The 20,341-nt window shown below is 49.5% G+C and overlaps 1 protein-coding gene and 2 non-coding genes across 3 annotated transcripts; all 3 read right to left on the bottom strand.

Moving 5' to 3' along the window:
• Window positions 1-386: 386 nt before the first annotated feature.
• polr1a (RNA polymerase I subunit A) lies at window positions 387-20,203 on the bottom strand. Its single transcript, XM_086222819.1, has 37 exons — window positions 19,996-20,203; window positions 17,823-17,931; window positions 17,606-17,701; window positions 17,298-17,447; window positions 16,942-17,052; window positions 16,742-16,827; window positions 16,538-16,626; window positions 15,898-15,978; window positions 15,640-15,757; window positions 15,421-15,562; window positions 15,134-15,295; window positions 14,867-14,989; window positions 14,553-14,780; window positions 14,288-14,395; window positions 14,017-14,163; window positions 13,747-13,938; window positions 12,689-12,838; window positions 12,060-12,243; window positions 11,864-11,946; window positions 9,758-9,916; window positions 9,166-9,264; window positions 8,378-8,530; window positions 8,189-8,271; window positions 7,475-7,640; window positions 6,647-6,770; window positions 6,468-6,568; window positions 6,182-6,381; window positions 5,793-5,960; window positions 4,196-4,331; window positions 3,925-4,085; window positions 3,689-3,818; window positions 3,487-3,594; window positions 2,927-3,205; window positions 1,416-1,616; window positions 1,093-1,210; window positions 852-1,016; window positions 387-748 (listed from the first exon to the last, which is right to left on the bottom strand). The coding sequence occupies exons 1-37, from the start codon at window positions 20,070-20,072 to the stop codon at window positions 648-650; spliced, it is 5,088 nt and encodes a 1,695-aa protein (XP_086078945.1). The 5' UTR covers window positions 20,073-20,203; the 3' UTR covers window positions 387-647.
• Window positions 7,129-7,265, bottom strand: LOC147250666 (small nucleolar RNA SNORA5). Its single transcript, XR_015119140.1, has one exon. It is a non-coding gene; the product is annotated as a small nucleolar RNA SNORA5 (small nucleolar RNA).
• On the bottom strand, window positions 11,538-11,673 carry LOC147250667 (small nucleolar RNA SNORA5). Its single transcript, XR_015119139.1, has one exon. It is a non-coding gene; the product is annotated as a small nucleolar RNA SNORA5 (small nucleolar RNA).
• Window positions 20,204-20,341: the final 138 nt, after the last annotated feature.

Genomic DNA, 20,341 nt, shown 5'->3' on the forward strand with positions numbered 1-20,341 from the left:
GGGTTTCAGCCAAACCGCATGTCACCTAACAGGTTCCACGACATAATGGAGAGCAGAATATTCCCAGCGTTCTCCTCCCCAGATGCACTGTAACCCGTTTCTAGTACCACTGTACTGCAGCTTACAATCACACAGAAAATAATAATCTAAAATGTTTCTCCTGACGTCACAGTCGTGGTGAGAGTCGCAGGTGCGGCACTCCTCCACCGAGGGTCCCCTCCACTGCCTGCTAGCAGAGCTGCTGACTTGTTGGGAACGTGTGCTATGAAATAACCATCCACAGTTCTGAGATATTGTAAGTTTAGAACCAGATCTTGAACTAGAACACGACACAGATCCGCATTCCTTTAAATAAACAAAGGGACATTACAATTTTTATACAAATATTTCACTTTAATTTCATTATTTGATACAAAGAAATAATATTGGTGGACTGTTCACTGGGTTTCACACTTGAACATCATCTGCATCAATTTCAAGGTGCTAAAACCTGTGTGGTGTTCTGCTCTTCAGGTGTCGTTCCAGCGCAGCAGAGCACTTCAAACCAGCTCCTCTGCTTTTCTTCAAGACCGAGACCCTGGTGCGAGACCCCGGCTGCCTCGGTGCCCACTGCTGTGGCGGTGACGCGCCGCACACAAACGTCCCCTTTACTGCAGAGGCTGCTTGAGCTCAAACAGTCCTGTCCCCCCTTTGACCACCTTCCCCACCACCAGGCAGGCGGACGGCGACGCCAGCTGATCATGGGAGCCTGAGATGGAGAATCACACAGCTGAAGACAGACACCAGCGCTGGAAAAGCTCCTCCTGAAGTAATTAATGTAGAAGACTGTGTGTGGCGGGACGCGCTCTCACCCAGCATGGTGGCCTGCTTGAGGAACTTGTAGCTGGTCTCAAAGGTCATCTGTTGCAGAGGCGAGGAGTTGGACGTGATGCCGTGGCGGTTCAACGGCTTGTACACGCCCTCAAAGCACATGTAGTCGGCCACCAGCGACAGATGTCTGGGGTCCACCTCGATACCTGCAGGCAGAGACGTGTCAGAGCAGAGGGGCTCGAGTGTGTGTGTGTGTGTGTGTGTGTGCGTGTGTGTGTGTACCATAGACAGCAAAGACATCTTTGATCTCCTTCTCGATGACTTTGAGGGCCACCTCAATCCCGTAGGTGCTGGCCATGACGTGGACCTCGTTGGAGTACAACCTGTTGATGTCCAAGATCTGCAAGGAGGAAATGCAATCCCTCTGTTCAGATTATCACCATGACGACCAATTCAACAATCGTATTTATGATGAGCAACAGCCACAGGCTCCACCGCAGAGACGCGCGCGTCATCTAAACTACATGGGTGACGAACACATGATTACAGACGACCAATCAAATGTCTCTGCTGAGTCTGGATAGGAAGGAACGCCGGCTACGTACGTCACTGTGTTGGAACATTTCGTGCATGTTGATGCCTTCTGTGTTGAGAATCGTCTCTCTCTCGCCCGCCCTGGTCGTGGTTTCGCTCAGCAGGCAGCGAGTCAGTCCTTTCGTCTCCATGATGACGGCGTTTTTGGCCAGTGCCGACAGGATGGAGGTCAGGTCAAAGTGAACCTTGCTCACCGGCAGAACTAAGTCAACCTGTCACATGGAGAGAAGGGGGTGGGGTTAAACGTGGGAGCTGAGTGGGCAGAAGACACGGTGGTACACCAGGGCTTCCTGGGTGTCTCGATGCGGCTCTGTGGGGACTGGATGCTCCGTGTCAGTGGCCCAGACGCTGACCAGCCTCCAGATCTCTGCCTGAGGTCTGTTTCTCTGTTGTTAATCAGTGTAGAGGAATTTTGTGTGATGAAGGAATTCGGCAGCCACTCGAAGCAGGCTGGAGACTCAGAGATGTTGACACTTGAATGGACGTCAATGACAGAGGTACAAGTTTGGCAGTGAGATGAGGTTGAGTTCAGCTCCCCCAGAACATCTGAGTGTGTTCTAACGACAAATTCACGATTACAGAAGAAGACGCCCTAACCCTACGAGGCTGAGAGTGAAGCTGTGACAAGGATAAGACCAAGAACGTTCAAAAAGCAGATACCAGATAAAATTCCTTATCACTCCACCGCAATAAAACTCTGAACAGAACCAAGAAGCTCTTATCAGCGGCTTCAGTTAACACCAGCCCTCAGACAACGAGCCAATCTTATCTGAGTGTGTCTGCAAATATTGATTGATATTTGTGAGTCTTCCAGGTTTCTTGTGGTAAGTCTGAGTGGAAATCTCTCAGGATCAACCCTGAGAAGCTTCCCTCCCAGTCCAGCACCTGCAGCACTACCGGCAAAAGCCAGCGTCAACAAAGGAGCCCAGATGCTGCGATTCTCTGTGGCAAACTGTCCCTGATGAGGAAGCACTTCTGCAAGAGAGCAGCAAGCAAAAACCTCTTCCTGCTGCGCTTAACTTGGGGGAGGACAGCAGAGGCCTGCTGACTTCACTGCTCTGGAATTAGAAATCAACAGACAAACAAGTGTGTTTTAGTAAACAGGTACTGCAGCTGCACCAAGGGGGGGGGGGGGGGGGGGGGGGCGTTACAGGGGAGAGACCAGGTGAAATGGTATTGAAATGTAGTGCACTCAGGTGCAGTCCCACACAAGGAAGCAGCTTCCAACCAGATATAAGAGCAGGGTTCTAGCAGGGTTCCAACAGGGTTCTAACAGACGGTCCCGGGAGTCCCTGCTCAGGCTGCTGCTGCATTTCAATCACGTCAGTCAGTGTTCATCTGAATGCCCAGCAGCTCTGAGACAACAGAGACCGTGATGGCAAGCACACCCGTTTCACACACGAACCGACCCCTGCCACGGTTCAAGACTGAATGAAACAGCTCAGGTGTGTGGGGACGCTCAGTCAGAGAACTAGAAGCTCCCTGAGGTTTTAGGTGAGGGGGGGCGTCACGAGACCCTTACCTCACACCAGAGCTGATGCTGCTCATCGTAACAGTACCGCTCTATTGCGGTGTTGGACTCCAGAACAGAGTTCACTCTCGTAGGATTCAGGGGCGCCTCTTTGTGTCCTCTAACTCTGCTAACTCGAGCCGTCTTCTTCGCACTCGCTCCTGCACACTGGGGCTGGGATTCCTCCCAGACGCTGCTCCCTGCATCCACCTGGGGCTCCTCTTCGTCATCCTCCAGGTCCTCTTTCTCCTCACCGTCCTGGCCCTCTTCCTCCTCGCTCTCATAATCCACCTGCAGAAGTTAGACCAGTTGTTACAGCTGCCAGTCCATGTCTTTTTTGTTCTATTTTGCAAAACCTGACAGAAGAATCAACGTGCGCTATTTTCAATCATGAGGAGAAAAGAACAGAACCAATAGCAAAGGCGCAGCAATCAGAACACAGAACTGACAAAGACAGAGCGACGCGGCGCCTCATCAACTCCCAACTGTCTCGTCCAAACTAGTTTGTTATTCTTGTCTAACAGATTGAAGTCGTCAGTTTGTGTGGACATGAGTTCTATTCATCCTCATACTTCCTCTTCCTGCTTGTTCTTTCGCTTGGCGTCTGATGCATCAGCGTCTCCTTCGTCTGCCTGGTCATCAACGATCTCCTTCTCCGCTTCTTCATCCCCGCCATTCACCTGATGATCATCAACATGACACAGATCACAACACGCACTCACGCCAACACCTTCCAAACACAATAGCGCATACAAACATATGATAAAGACAGACCCCTGCTGTGTTAGCCGCGCCCTCGTCATCATCGTCCTTATCCCTGAGCGTGGCCTTCCTGGTTTCCACGGCGATGGAGGCCAGCTTGGCGCTACATCTCTTAATGGCTTCCAGGAGAAGGCAGAAAAACCTGGAAGGAAATTAGAAATGAGCAAGAATAGAAGTTCTCACACACACACACACACACACACACACACACACACACACACACACACACACACAGAACCAGTTTCCACCTGGTTTCCATGTAGTGGAGGATCTGCTGGGGTGAAAGCAGCTTATCATCACTGTAGCGCTCAGGAGGCAGGAAGTGGAACGTGACTTTAAATGCTCGCAGCTTTCGGTGAGAGCCACTTTCGATGCGCAGCGTCTCCACCACATCAACCTTGTGCAGCACCTGCTCTGACACACACACACAAACAATTAATGAGGAAGCTTAAGTTGTGTCGGAGGAGCCAGTACTGGCAGGAGACGGTCCACACAGGAGGGTGCAACACACCAACTCACCTCAGCCAGACAGACCCTGGTCAGCTTCTTCCGGAGCATCTTGGCTCTCTTCAAGGCCTTCTTGCTGTTCAGGACTGGAACACTCATCATGGGGGTCTTGATGTTGGAGCCAGCCACCATCAGGATCTCTCGCAGTCTGAGGAGGCACACAGGAACATTCAGAACACCAGCAGAACCCAGAAGAACACAAGGCCTCCATCATGAAACGCTCCCAACACACAATGTTGCTCTTACACACATCAGCTTCACACTGAATGCTGCTTGCAAACTTTTGAAGTTAGAAACTTTTAATGAATGAGGGATGCTGTTCTCAGGAATATCTGTAGAACTACACACCACAACGGCACTCATATTTATTGTAGTTTTCAATCTTTCCATTCATTTACCAGCCAAATAAATGGCTCTTAATATTTCCTAAACCTGGTGTACAGGTAAAGCTAACGAGCAGCCTTGGCGCTCTGAGGCTTCACGTAAGAAGTGCCGTGGTCTGAGCTCTGATCACACGCCTCGAAATCCCTGAGTGAAGCTGAATGCAAGGAACACACACGGTGCCATCGACGACTTCAATAGGGCCTGTGATACTTCTATTAGCGATGAGTAACTGCAGTATTCCCCTGGAGGCTGGGCGTTTAAATTTCTTACAGACAGCAAACGCGAGTGCGTCTCTAAGAACCTGCGGAGGAGGAACACCATTATTTGGTGCTTGTAGAGACATTTTTAGTATGAAGGAATCACATTGTTGTTTTGGAGTGTGAGGACAGAGAGAGAGAGAGAGAGAGAGAGACGGAGGGGGGGAGAAACCACAACAGTGTTTGTTCTCTATTAGACCAAACCAAACAACCAAGCTGTGGTATTTCCGTCCCAACAGGGGAATCCCATTTACACAACAGTGTGAGCGTTAAGAAAGAGACAGAGTGCAACGGCTCTGTAGAAATCTGATCACCTGACAGCGCCATCTAGATTCTAATGTTCAGTGTCTGAATTAGCCTGCTTGAATTAAAGAGAGAACATTATGTTGACGACACTGGACTGAAACTGTTCTCTAGTTTTGTCAACCAAAACCAAGACCAATAAAAAAGACTACATTTTAATAAAACTAACACGCATCTTCATCTTTAGACCAAATAAAAAATAGCTGCCCGCGAGGAGGCGGAGCCTGTAAATGTTGTGGTGGCCTAGTCGTGCTGCTGAAGCTGCTGAGGAACAGCCACCACGTTCCCGGGACACAAACATCCACAGAGGCAGAACTGGGTTTACAGCAACAGAAACACAGTTCAGAGACTGGACGTGCAAATGTGAGGGCCATCGACTGTGGTTTTAACAATGATAATTAAAACAATATGTTCTGTTATTAGGCCTAATTTAGGCCCCGTGCTTGTTAAAAACAGAATCACGTTGTACAAACAACCAGATGTTAAACGGGGATGTGGAAGGATGAATGAGATCAGAATCCAGGGCTCGTTCTTGCCTGCGTCACCGTCTGCATTCCATTCTTAAAAGCCCTGAACCTGATAGGTTCCAGAGAGTTTCAGTGTGTAGAATCTGACTTGGATGACATGTTGTTTACATGACGAGTTCAATGAAGTGGTGACTCTACCGAGGGATTCCCAAAGTGACGTTCATCTCTCCTCTGCCGGCGAAGTGGAAGGTGTTGAGGGTCATCTGGGTGGAGGGCTCGCCGATGGACTGGGCTGCCAGCAGACCCACCGCCTCGCCCGGATCACACTGAGAACGCTGCCACTTGTACTGCAGCAGCTGTCGCAGGCTGAAGGCGCAGACAAACCAGCATTTACTGGATACTTCAGCAAGCCAACGACAGGAGAGGCAAGGACGACCAAGCTACCCAAGCACGACACATCCCACTAAACTCAACACTGCAGCTGCCGACAGCAACAAAAAGTCAACGTAAAGTTAATTTTGTCTTCAATGTCCATTTGAACATTGCTGCCGCTACTAGCAGTACTGGTACTACGACTACTACACTACCTGTGGGCGTCCAGGCTGTTGGGACTTGTCCCGTCTCTGCTCTGCAGGTACTTCTCCATGATGTCGTGAAAGTTTTCAGAAACTGATCCGAAGCACACATCAGGCCGGAGTAGGCCCAGACAGGGCTCAGGGCAGCGGGAGGACTTCCTGCTGTATTTGTATCTGCTGGCTTCATCCAGAGAACGCCACTGCTGAATCAGCTGGGGGGGGGGGGGGGGGGTGGGGGGGTGGTTACTGGTGCCAGAGGAGAAGAAGAGGAGGGGGGCACCCAAGCTGAAGTTCATACCTGCAGGGTGGCAGCATCTCTGCCGTAGACATCCGGCCCTGGTCCTTGTTCAGCCTGCCTCAGTTTGCCCAACTTCTTCTGAGAATACAACAGGAAGGCTCCTGCCACACGGGAACACAGCGTCACCACCTTCATACACCCATTAAGCTGGTTAATATCAGCCGTGTCACGCCATGTACCTCTGCGTGGACGCGCCAGCTCTCTCTTTGCTTTCCAGCGCTGGATGGCTGCAAAATGCTGACGAGCAGTTTCAATGTCCAAACGCGCCAGAACCTCGTCCAAGCCCTGGGACATCCTGATCACCTTCAGGGACAGCAAACGCACAGCTGGCTTACACCAATGCAGGTTTTGTTGCCCTGCTCATCAGTCACTGATCAGACTTTTCCTTCAGAGAACGTTACACAGCGCCTCAACCAACTGGGTTCATTTAAAGGTCATACAGTCTTCAGGTGATGGAAGCTCTGGTGTCTAGCAATGCTCTTAAGATGAGAAAATGCTCTCTTGGTTGTGCCGTCACTCAGGTTCTTTCACCTGCTGTCACTCTCTGAGATTCAAGACCAACAATGAAGAGCTCAGTTTGTCCTGAGAAAGTTGTCAGCCTCGGTGAGGGGAAACCTACACTACAGTTGGGGGCATCATTGGCCCGAGTCATCAGGAGAAGGTCTGTGTGTAGTACACATTTATCCCCAGCAGCCACGCTGGAGCGCCGTGGGGCCCATGAACTACACCTTCGCTGTGGCAGCCATTTTGGCCAGTGGCTCCCACTGAGGAGGAAGCCCTGAATTTGACAAGGCTGCCCTTTTCACTTCCCCATTTGCTGTGTTCATGAGCAACCTGGAAGTGGGAGGTTTGAATTACCACACATTCACAGCTCTGTGCATGCACTTAGCAAGCTACCTTTTTAAGCTAACACAATATTAGCCTCCTGGCCAGCTAATAAGCACTGTTGTCTGTCTGTGGGGTGACTGCTGGATATACCGAGCAGCCCCTGCTCCCTCGTACTTTACCTCATAGTTGTCCTCGATGAAGGGAAACTGTCTGGATTGCAGGAACTGAGTCTTGGGGATATCCAGGCCATCTTCCCCATACAGGAACTGGACCACGGAGCCATCGCTGTCCCTCACGGTCAGATCATACTGGACCACCAAACCCTCCAGATGCTTTATAACACATCTGTGGAGGAAGGGTGAGAGGGAAGAGTGATTCACAGGAAGTCAACAGTCTCTTTTTGTGTACTTAAACTCCTCCATAGTCCCTACATGTCTCCTGTGTCAAGATCCACTTAACATAATTAACACATTTGCTGTGCTCGAAGCTGAAGTTTGCAACCCACCTGAAGATTGTGAGTCACATCACCAAAGACCTCCAGCCCAGTGAAAATCTTGATCTGTGGCCTCATGCTCGTTGTGTACCTGGACACTCCGTCATGCTCCACTTAGCTGACTCATGTATATAAACTGCAAGTTCTGTTCTTCTGCAAATGCACTGCTCTGAAGCGCACCTCTGCCAGCTGCAGGAGGGGTACCAGGGGGATGGGGTCTTCACACGAGTCAACCCAACTGGCCTTTGGGTGACTAACATGCTTGGACACAGTACCAATCACCCAGAGTGAGTAAACACAAAGGTTTTGTCCAAATCCAAAAGAACCCAAGTCACACCAAATATGAAGGTATAACATCGACAGTCCTAATTCTCACAGCAGGCAGGCGTGTTCGTGGTACCTCTGCAGGTATCCTGATCGTGAGGTTTTCACAGCTGTATCCACCAGTCCCTCTCTGCCAGCCATGCAGTGGAAGAAAAACTCCTGAGCACAAAACATCCACAGGTATTTTGAGAAATTTCGTCTGTGTACAGCTTCTTCGCTTTGCTGATGCGGTATGTTGCACATGTGCCAGAGCCATCTACTGCACCTGTGGTTTGATGCCTGTGAGGAACCTTCCCGACACGAAACCCCCTGCACCTGGCGCCGGGTCATACGGCTGGAAACAGGGCAATGATTTCCCAGAAGGCATCAGCGGAGGTCGACGGCCCTCCAACTCAATCTGACCTAGAAGGCATGAGATCTGAAACACAGAGACAAATCCTGAAGCTCGTGGCATCTGACCAGAACACATGAAAGCAACAGAGAAGGCATCTGCAATTATTTCAGTCTCTCAAACGTGAACCGCCAAGCATCTCCAGACATGTGGGGCGTTCTGGAGCAATATTCAACAGGCTGGCTCATTAAAAAGGTGCACTAAGTGTTGTTGCCTGACGTCACTTCCGCTGACTTTTGTTGTAAATACCAAACAAAAACAGAGCAAGCTCGCCCCCCCCCCCCCCCGTTTCTGTAAACGACATGAACGCGCATCGACTTGGAAAGTGGATCTGTGCTGCGCTAACGTCGCTAAGATGAGTGAGCAAACTCCATCTGTTTGGTGAGTAACTTTATATTCCAGTGTTTGTACACCATCTTTACAATATTAGGTTGTGATTTGAGACAAAAATGAAATCACTGAAACCATGCAACAAGGCTTAGTGCACCTTTTATGAGACGGTACCTGCATTGTGAGGTGAATTCTTTAAAGCGTTAGTACATAAAACATCCACAGATACTGAGGTTTGCATGTGCATGTTTGTTCAGTTTGGACTCTGAACGCTAAAGTCAAGAGAGAGCAGCAGCCACGGCAGTGCCAGTTACCGCTGCGGGGAATTATACCTGCATGGTGTTGACGGTGGAGCCCTTGGCACCCGACTGGACCATCAGTTGGAGGTTGTTGTCGGGGAAAGAAGTGTGAAGGCCAACTGGCATACACACCTACAAGACACCGCAGGACAGAAGAGCATCATCATCATCATCATCATCATGGATTAACCTGGTCACCTCTTGATGTCTTTGGACTGTGGGAGGAAGCTGGAGTACCAGAGAGAACCCAGCAGGAACAGGGAGAACATGGAGACTCACACAGAAAGACCCCGTGCTCCAGCCGGGGCTCCACCCACAACCTTCTTGCTGGGGGGCCACAGTGCTGACCACTGCTCCATCAGGCCGTTAACAAGAATCATCACCAAATTTATGAAGTGGCACGTGAATTGTCTCAGTATAAAATGACAGTAGCAAGTACGTCCTCTGACACACCCAAGAATCCTGACATGCGCCCCTGAGCCTGAAACTCTCCTGAAGCGCGCCCTGATCTGACCCACGCCAGGGGGTCCGACCCATGCTGTCAGAATGTGGCAGGAACTTCTGATGGGATGAAGCTTCTCATGTGAGTTAGACGCCACTAGAAGTACTGGTACTGACAGGTTACCTTATTAATGTGGTTGTTGACTTGGTTGGCCACTTCCTTGAACTTGTGGTCAGCCATGCTGAAGTCTCTCTGGTCTGGGTTGAGGTGAGCGTCCTGCCAGCGGCTCTGAGCCTCAGCATGATCCACATTAGCAGGCAGGTTGAAAGCTGCCTGGAGGGCCTGAGACACAGGAGGACAGGGACAACGAGTGTAGCATGTAAAATTAAAAGCACGTCCTGACCTTTGACCACTGCATTGGCAGTGAAGTCAGGAAAGTCTCTCACGTCCCAGTAGAGCCGGTCGAGAACCAAAACCTCAAGTGCAAACAAGTCCAGTCCCTACGACGCAGCACTGAGGAGTCAGCATGACCTCCAAGACTGAGAACATTCACCCTGAGCAACGCCTGCTTACGGTGGTGATAGAAATCCCATCATCTGACGCTGTCACGGTCCGGTTCTCCTGCTCCGTGTGGCGGTGCCTTTACGGTATTAGCTTAGTCTGCTGTCTCCCACTACCTCAGGTGGATACTCATCCAACCCCAAAAACAATCATAATTTCAGCATGTTTTGGATCAGGCTGCCACCCATGGCAACAGAGAGCAGGACATCTCTCTGACGAAGGGTCACTTTGATGCTTTGGACCTCAGCTTATAGACTTTCTGAGGTGGGAAGTCATTTTCTGAGGAGCCTGAAGAGGTTAATGGTGATGTTAACATCGTAACCGTAAGGTAGAAGGTTGTTCTGGGACAATGACATACAATTCTACAATTCTACAATTTCATTTAGCAGACGCTTTTGTCCAAAGCGATGTACAACACAAGCAAGAATTCAGACTTTAGGAAAAACCCATAGTAGCACAAAAGTGCTTCAGTTGTGATTTGGTCACAGGTACTGCCATCTAGTGGCAGAAGAAGTGTCGCCCCCCCTCCCCCCCCCTCCCTCCTTATATATATATATTTTTGGACAAACATACAACATCACACAACACAGTTGGTGCTACATAGTCACTAAGTGCTGGGTCTTGGACCCTCTGACTTATTCTACCCCACAGGACAAAGAGGAGAAGAGTCAGGTTCAGTGCCTCGGTGCTCTCTGAACAATTGAGTCTTCAATTGTCTCTTAAAAGTAGAAAGGGACTCAGCAGAACGCACAGAGTTCAGTAGTTCGTTCCACCATTTGGGAACGACAGAAGAGAAGAGTCTGGCTAGAGATTTGGAGCAGCGCTGGGCTGGAAGCACCAGGCGTCTTTGGCATGCAGAGCGTAGTGGGCGAGAAGGAGAGTAGACATGGATCAGGGATTCCAGGTAGGCTGGAGCCGTTCTTGTGATTGTTTTGTGAGCCAAGAGAAGTGCCTTGAATTTGACATACAACAACCTCATCTTACGTTTCCTGGCAAGAGTCCCTCCAGGCTGTCAGCGCAGGTAGAGAGGCATCGGCTCATTATGTTGGCCTGCATTTACCTCGCAACCATCGACCAACACTGTAAATAAACAACTTTTACATCCCAAAAAATAGACTAAATGGACGATAACTCCCTACAAGGGTGCTGACGGGGACGACGCACATTTTGAGTGGTGCATCCTAGCTGGGGCGGAACAACATGACAGGCTGTTATGCTAAGTTCTGCTAACACAAATCCAGAGGCACAAACAGAACTGAAAGATTGAAAGAGCATCAACAGAAAGTATTTCAGCTCTAGCGGAAGGTCAAGAACAAGACACCTCCTTCTGTTTGACCTGGAGGTGCTGACTTGAGAAATCTTCAGATTACCAACTGGAAGTGCCTCAGTGGCGCCACCTCCTGTTTGTGTGTATTTCATATTTATCCCCAGTGGCAACGCCAGATGCCGCGGGGCCCATGAACTACAACTTTGCTGTGGCAGCCATTTTGGCCAGTGGCTCCCACTGTTGAGGAAGCACTGAATTTGACAAGGCTGCAGGTGAATCCTGACCGTCCAACCTCACACATCCTGCTGTTGCCACCTGCACAGACCATTTAATACATTTACTCTTCATCTGATGGTACCTGACATGCTCTGCAGGAACCGCCTGCCAGGTTCTGCGTTCAGGTTTACCTCCTAACAGGGTCACAGTTTGTTACAGAAGAATCAGCAGCTGCTAAAACTCACTTTAGTGCCAATCTTCTTCGATTCTTGAATAATTTTTTTCCTCCTCTTGTTAGCACCCTGTTTCACCAGGATGTCCTCCACACCTACACACGAGAAGATCAGATGTGATGACTGCACTAACCGAAACCCGACTAACAGAATAAAAGAGTGTCGTATCTTTGGGTGGCGGGAAACCACCTGGTGTTCTAGACTTTACCCAGAGTGAAGCCTCGGTACAGCTGCAGGTATGCGGTGAACAGTTGCGCTAGACAGCTGAGCAGCTTGCCGCTGGTCTCCCCTCCGTAGAGCTCGTAGCAGCAGTGGACCAGACCGTAGGCCGAGGAGCCGTAGTGGGCTTTGTCCAGAACCCCCACCAGCAGCTCCCCCTGACGGATCACCACCTAGGACACAAACACAAGGAGAAGACGGGACTGATAAAGTCCAGTGTTACATAGCACCGCTAACGCTCCCCACCAGTCCCCCTAAATGGCAGCTTAGCCAGAAGGCGTAAAACAAACATGGCAGCACAGATGGTCAGGAGCTCAACGGCTGATGAAGGGAATTAAGCAAAGGATTCACTTCCATATCTCACAGAACAGGAGAACCCTGTTAAGTCCCAATCAAATGTTAATCAGCGATACAGTAAGCTTCGTAAAAAACTGACTCTTAAGTCACCCGTTGACGATCCGATCTGCAATCGAAGCGAGACTCATCTGGACTCACTTTGGCTGCATGGTGAATCAGACGTGTTACCGGTGAGGTTGCGTGTTCTGTCACATCTGCCAAACTGAGACAAGGAAGGAAATGCCTGCCTGAGGAAAAGGACCTTGTACTGCTTTTGTGTACCTGGGAGTCACACATGCTGTCAGGTTTATATCCTGGAGCTTCTCGTGGAGGGACTTGGATCCAGGCTTTGCTGGGGATTTTGGACTTCCCGACCAGGTTAAGAGGCACGGCCTTCTGTGGGATGACGTTGAGGAGCAGCGTAGACACCACCTAGGAGAGACCACACGTTACCACCGCCTTCCTCTCTGGCTCCTCCTCTTTATTCTACTCCCTGCGAGGGTTGTCTGGTCCCAGCTGCACCAGGTTGTTATACAGGATTCCAGTTCATCATTGGTAAAATATTCAGATGCACATTCTTGATTAACAACCTCCTTAATTGAGTTTTGTGTCCCTCTGGATCTGGGATAGCAAACATTCGGCTACATCAAAACTTTATTGTTCACCTACACTCTCCTCAGTCTCCGTTCAGGACGTTTTACGTAGCGCGCCAGCGTCAGCTGCGTCTCCTTGAGACCACCTACTGGTCAAGCTCACCTGATTTCACTCACAAGAGAATGACCTTTACAGGAGAACCAGACCAGAAGATAGAGACTCTTCTCTCTACCTGATCAGAGATCCCCACGCAGCTGGCTGGGAGTTAGCTTAGCTGTGATGGACACACATACCAACTAGAAGGAGGGTTGTACTTATTATGCACTGTGAAGAAAGTCTGAAACCACTTGAACTGCCTCCGTCCCAGCCTGCAGTTCCTCTTCCTGTGTTTATGCTGGTTCCTGCATAGATCAGGTCCTGGGTGTTGGTTTGGACAGCAGTGTTCATCCTCACTCGCCCTTCTCGTCATCAACAAACATTTTGTTGACTAACTTAGAGAGATAAATCACATCGGGTCACTACAGTAGTTTCGGATTATGTATCTGACTTGAAAATAATATCTCAGTGTTTTCAATGTCTTTCTCCTAGCAAATGTCAAGCACAAGCGTGCCAGCCAGCACTGGGCTGTCTGGAGCTGGAGGGGGTATCCATCACCAGATATTTCCTCCACATTTGGACTTCAGATTGCTTATTTTCATTATCATGGCCTGAACCAATTAAACAAAACAAATCAGGTGCAACCTTACCTGCTTTCCCGTCCACAGCTGCCTAGGTTTAAGGATGGCCGGCGGCAGCAGCTTAACCCGGCCTGGTCTGTCAGTCAGTCCTCGGTACACCAGCTCAGTGTACTGGTCTCTGGTGAAGAAACAGCCTCGAATAGTCATCCGGGTCCCTGACACCATGTGGTCCTGGATCAGACCCGCTAAAGGTTTACCGTCCTAACAGGAGACAGTCAGAACTGCTGAGTTGTGTGTGAAGAACATGTAGGCTGCTAACTGTGCGTTCTGTGTATCTACTTTGGGGACGAGGTACTGCTGGTTGGTGCTGACTAAGGTGTAGGCCTCCGCCCTGCCAAGCTCACTCTGAGGGAAGTGAGCGTTCATCTCGTCTCCGTCAAAGTCAGCGTTGTAGGCCTTACAGTTGGCGTAGTGGAGCCGTAGTACCTGAAACATCAGAGGAAACTCAGATATCAGTATATTTTGTTGTCCTACATAAATTTAGCGATAAATTTACTTCCCACCGGACGTGTCAGAACCCCCCCGCCTCCCAAACCAGACCAGATGGTACCTTCTCTCCCGGCAGGATGCGTGCACAGTGGGCCTGTATGGAGGGTCTGTGCAGGGTGGGCTGTCGGTTCAGTAACATCACATCTCCGTTCTTAATGTGACGATTGACCTGGACAAACACAGACATGAGCAGAAGGTGTGACTGACAACAGCATCTTATGCGTCTGGACATGTCATGTGACGTGTCACCGTGGTAACACAATTCATCAGGCAGGTTACCCGACAGCAGGCGCACCACCAAAGCTAACAGTGAACAACCAACTGACTATTTTCATGGGCATCTTGTGTGGACCAGAGCAGGGAGTCAGCAGCTGCTTGGCAATCGCTTCTCTTTGTGCCAGACTGGTGGCTGACAGGATGGTTCTCCTGCCATCTTCGTTTATCACCATGGACGCGCCCGGGTGGACGTTGGGTCCGTTGAGGACGGCCTGACGGAGCTCCTTCACGTTCCACGGGGTGACGGGCTGTGGGTACGTCAGCTTGGTGGCAAAGACCTGCTCAGAGATCAGAGAGCTTCAGCTGGATTCTTCAGTGAGGACACAAGCAAGGCTGCAACTCCCTCGTCCAGGCCGCATCCTACCATGGGAATTCCTATCTCATTGGTCCCGATGTACATGTCAGGACAGATGACGGATCTTGCAGCGTAGTCAACTCTTTTGCCCATCATGTGCTTCCGGAACAATCCATCCTTCTTCTCCAGGATCTGTTAGGGAAAGGAGATTAATGAAGCAGTCCTGGTAAATGAAAAATCATCCATTTTTTTTTCTCGTGCTGTTAAAAAAATGATCACGTTATAAACTCCAGCAGTCGTTGTTACATAGAATCTGTGTGTGGGACTTGACGGTACCTGTCTGATTCCAGGGTATTTCTCGGTCATCAGTTTGTCCATGTCGCTGTCAAAGACGATGTTAACATGGCTCTGGAGGCGAACCCAGATGTTGTGGAGTTTATCTGTCAACGTCTGTCCTGGAATCCCTGCCAGAAATGATTGGTCCGTCTGTCCAGGAACCTGCGACTCATGAGAGACAACGGACAGAAGAGAGAGCGGACGGATGGATGAATGAGCAGACTCATATGATCCAGCAATTTCACAAGGTGCCAGGTTCGGGTTGCGTCCAACGTGGACCCCCATACCTTTTCCTCCTGGGGCGTTTCCTCGCCCGCTATGAGAGCCAGCAGCTTCCTGATGATGACACAGTCCTTCATGACAGCCTGCATGTTGACCGTCTGACCGTTGGTAAACATCTGGTCCCCGAGTCGATTGATTGGACGATACCTGATGAGCAGAGACAGACAGTCACACAGTCTGGTGCTCAACCGCAGCAGGATGTGACACTCAACGGACTGTCGTACCTGCAAGGTGGGACCACCAACAGTTCCAGGAAGAACAGGTCCGGGTAGAACCCCTTTTCTTCCTCCGTCGTCCCTGATCCCTCCTCTGGCCCTGAGAACAGACACTTCAGGAAGAAACCTGAAGGGATAAAAGGAAGGGTTGGGTTTTTATTCTGACATGGATGCAGGCTCTTCAGCCGATCTTTGAATTTTATTGCTCAAATAAAATAAACACTAGACGAGAATGACCGTCTTTAAAGAGTTGTTTAGTTTTGTCACCTTCTTTCTCCCAGAGCTTGTTGGTGTGCTCCCTGGCTGTGCTGGTCGTCAGGTAGACTCTCTTGCCAGCCATCAGGTCTTCTACAAATACACAAAAGCAGCAGGGTCTGCACCTCTCAGGAACCCAGGACAGTTCAGCAACACCCCCAACCCCAACCTCCTGGCTCCTAATGAAGCCTTCATTCATGTCACCCATCAAGCAGACTCAGTAACAACTGAACGCTCAAAGCATGACGCCAGAATTTCCTCCGCCGCCGTCGTAACAAATCCCTCCATCATTCAGAAGAGCAGATTTAGTTATTCTTATTCCACTACAGTCTAAAAGGATCACATCGTATGCTTCAGTTTCGCCTGCCAGATCTTAAAACAAGGGAAGAGAAAAAAGTAAATAAGAGGCCTAATTATTAAACAAGACAAAATCTTTAGGTCCAATTCATTTTTGTGATGTAAAATTCTCTAACAAATTTTTAGGATTTATTTTTTCATAATTTGACACCTGACCTGGATTGTAATAAATAAATTAAATAAATGAGGGCTCTCTTCCAAACCTACACTTTATTGTCACAGTAATGTGGGATAAGTTGTTCTGTAGCAGTCTTGACCCTCCGAACGACAGGAGAGAGACAGAGGATCCACTCACCACCGGTGGTGTCACTGGTCTGGACCCCCGAGGGCATCGTGACAATCAGCTTACTGTTGTGTTCACGCCGTATCGTGAACCGCCCACTCCTGCGCACACACGCACGCGCGCGCACACACACACACACACACACACACACACACAGAGTTTGGTCTATGGTCTCACCCACATTTCAGACCAACCCTCACCCATCAGCCACGTTACCTGCAGTAGGGGCACATCCTAGGTTTCATGTGGATCTTCCAGAAGTCATTTATCAGACTGCATTTCTTTTCAACCAGGTGCTTAATCTGAACGACAAGAACAGACAATATTGGACCAGTGTTCTTCAGCCTGGCCGAGAGGTTGATCACCAAGTGGTTGACATGTTCAGAAGGACGTGAGAGTTTTGACTGTGTTCTAACCGGTTTGGTGCTGGCTGAACCGTGGCGGCTCCCTCCAACTGTGCTGTCGGTGAACTCTTTCAGCACTTGCTCAATCTCATCTCCCGTGGCTTTGGGATTCTCCTCCAGGTGCTGACACAAATGAGTGCAGATGGTTGCATAAGCTTATTCATCATTGAGGTCAATTTCATACATAAATCGGTAAGAAATAGTGGTAGTGCTGCTCTTCAGGAAAAAGTAACAAGGAGGTCAATTGTGTATCTGACCCCATTTTAAATCTATGTCACGGTGAAACTTGTCTTTGGCTCCAGGAACCTTAAGTAGAGGGCCGTCAGCAGCAGAGCAATCGCTCCTCCACAAGGAGGTGTACGCCTCACCTGGCTGAGAACTTGCTCTATCTGGTAGACCTCCTGCATGGCACCGTGTTCCAGCAGCGTCAACTGGTTTAAAAGCAGGTGGATGGCTGCTCGGGGACATGTTAACGCGTGACACGCCAGACAGGAACCCCGAATCATTAGGTAGAGTTTCTGTTGAAGCGGAAATTAAACGCAAGTTACATTTCTTGATTCTGCAGGTTAAAATTCTCTCAAGGAAGTCCATCATTTCCAGCATGTAAGCCATCAAATGCAAGAACTGCCAGTGTGTATGAGTTTTGGTGAGTTTGGTGAGTTTGTGGGATGCTTACATCAAAAAATAGTGGGTTGAACACCGGTAGAGGGAGTTCCACATGTCCCAAGTGCCCCGGACAGTTGTTAAAGTCCTGACAGCAAGTTGAACACACCTGACAGAACAACAAAGCCACATGTTCATGTATTTACCAAAAAATAAATTAAAAAAAATACACAAGTACTTTCTGAAATTGAATCGGGCTGAGCGTGAGTAAGAATGTGCAGCAGATGTACCTCTTTGCTGTCTGCTGGCCCCAGGGCCAGGTCGTACAGGCTGTGGGGGGCAACATTGCCAACAGCATCCAGGAACCTAAAATTAGTGATCGTCTTCACACTCAACTTTCTGGAAAAAAAGAGAAGAATACACTTCCATCACTGTCCATGAACAAGTTATCTCACTCTTTCCCCCCTCCTGCTCTTCCCTCCCCCATCTCTGCTGCCTGCATACAGCCACTAGCGCCCCCCCAGCCCTCCCCTCAACCCCCTCCTCACGGTCCCCCTTCCTCTTCAGGTGAAGGTCTCGCCCATCCCCCCTCCTCCTCTGGCTCCCAGGCTAACAGCCCTCTTACAAATGAGGACTCTTCCCCCCCTCCAGTCACCCCCACAGTGTCCTTCACAGCTGACCAGGTGAGAAGACAACTGAGCAGACTCCACACAGGCAAGGCTGCAGGTCCTGATGTTGTCAGTCCCAGAGTCCTCAAAGCTTGCACCCCCCAGCTCAGTGGAGTCCTTCATCATGTCTTCACCATGAGCCATCGTCCTGCCTAGTCCCGGTGCCAAAGACGCAGCGTCCCAACAGCCCCCGGGACTATAGACCAGTGGCACTGACATCTCACATCATGAAGACCCTGGAGAGACTCATCCTGGAACAGCTGAGGCCATCAGTCTAACACCTGCTGGACACCTGCCCTCCAGTTCGCCTACCAGCCCCGCCTTGGAGTAGAGGACGCCATCATCTTCATGCTCAACCGTGTCTACGCTCACCTGGACAAACCGAAGAGCACTGTGAGGGTCATGTTCTCTGACTTCTCCAGTGCTTTTGACACCATCAGACCGGTGCTGCTGGGTGAGAAGCTGACAGCCATGCAGGTGGAGGCTCCTCTGGTGTCCTGGATCGTTGACTACCTGACTGGAAGACCAGTTTGTACGCTTACAACACCGTGTGTCAGACAGAGTGGTGAGCAACACCGGGGCTCCACAGGGGACAGTCCTGTCTCCCTTCCTCTTCACCCTCTACACCACTGACTTCAACTACAACACAGAGTCCTGCCACCTTCAGAAATTCTCTGACGACTCTGCAGTAGTTGGATGCATCAGGAAGGGTGATGAGACAGAATACAGGACTGTGCTGGAGAACTTTGTCACATGGAGTGAGAAGAACCATCTCCTGCTCAATGTGACAAAGACAAAGGAACCGATTGTGGACCCTAGAATGACAAAGACACCAGTGACCCCAGTTTCCATCCAGGGGGTCAGTGTGGACATTGTTGAGGACTACAAGTACCTGGGGGTGTACTTGGACAACAAACTGGACTTTTCTAAGAACTCTGAAGCTGTCTACAAGAAGGGCCTCAGCCGTCTCTACTTCCTCAGGAGGCTTAGGTCCTTTAGCGTCTGCAGGACCGTGCTGAGGATGTTCTCTGAGTCTGTGGTGCCATCCTGTTTGCTGTTGTGTGCTGGGGCAGCAGACTGAAGGTAGCAGATGCCAACAGACTAAACAAACTCATCTGAAAGGCCGGTGACATTGTAGGGGCAAAGCTGGGCTCTGACGCTGGTGACAGAGAGGAGGATGTTGTCTAAACTCCACACAATCCTGGACAGCATCCACCACCCCCTCCATAAAGTCCTGGTTCAACACAGGAGCACATTCAGTGCTAGACTCATCCCACCTAAAAGCACCACAGAGTGCCACAGGAAGTCATTCTTACCTGTGGCCATCAAACTCTTTAACTCCTCCCTCTGAGTGATACACACTTTCTTCAGTGTATAGAACTACATTCAATTGTGCAATAGTGGACAAATCGATCAAATCATAACCCAAATCAGAAAAACGATAATAACACCTCATTACTAAACTGTACAATACTCTTTCTTTCTCAGTTTTTTTTTACTGCTGCTGTACATAGTGTGTCATAAACAAACAACTGTGCTTTGTAAATATTTTATTCTTACACTTTATCTTATTTCTTAAAGTCTGCGCTTGACTAATTATTGTAATTTCTTATTTTTATAATACTTTCAAGATCAAGTTTAAAACTGTAACAACAGAATTTCCCCCCGGGGATTAATAAGTATTCTGATTCTGATTAATTCCCTACCAATAAGCTGCCAAGAACCTTTACAGGCTCGCCCGGCCGTGTTGTTTACAAGCTAGTATGAAGTGAGACGCTAACAGGCTAACTCCCACCTTATTTCATCGGCAGAGTACATGCCAAAGGACATGCCCTCCAAACGCCGCCATGGCACTTCTTTCCCGAACAACATTTTGGAGACTTATCCCGACTTTGGGTGTTTACTGGGGTAAAACCATGGCAGGACAGCAGACCACATGTAACTCCGAGCTCCTCTCCAGGAACACGCTGGACCTCCAGACTCAACTCCGTCAGAGAGGGGAGACGCAAACACAAACAACAAAGCGTTTTTTAAACGTTCATTACACATTGAAACAAACATGTTTTGGGGTGAATCAAAAAGTTCCTAATTTCTGTTTTAAGTTTTAGAAAGGGTAGAAATCCCTTAAAATCATATTTATG

Source organism: Aulostomus chinensis, chromosome 13, assembly GCF_037954235.1.
Source record: "Aulostomus chinensis isolate RoL2024-O1b breed Wild chromosome 13, RoL_Achi_v1.0, whole genome shotgun sequence".
NCBI lineage: Eukaryota > Metazoa > Chordata > Actinopteri > Syngnathiformes > Aulostomidae > Aulostomus > Aulostomus chinensis.

What these genes read in the sequence shown, in the direction of transcription:
- polr1a (XM_086222819.1), bottom strand. Translation starts at nt 20,072, where the DNA reads ATGTTGTTCGGGAAAGAAGTGCCATGGCGGCGTTTGGAGGGCATGTCC. An exon ending in AATACCCTGGAATCAGACAG is followed by an intron (nt 14,990 to 15,133) that starts GTACCGTCAAGT and finishes TTTCCCTAACAG; the next exon opens with ATCCTGGAGAAGAAGGATGG. An exon ending in GTACCGAGGCTTCACTCTGG is followed by an intron (nt 11,947 to 12,059) that starts GTAAAGTCTAGA and finishes TCTCGTGTGTAG; the next exon opens with GTGTGGAGGACATCCTGGTG.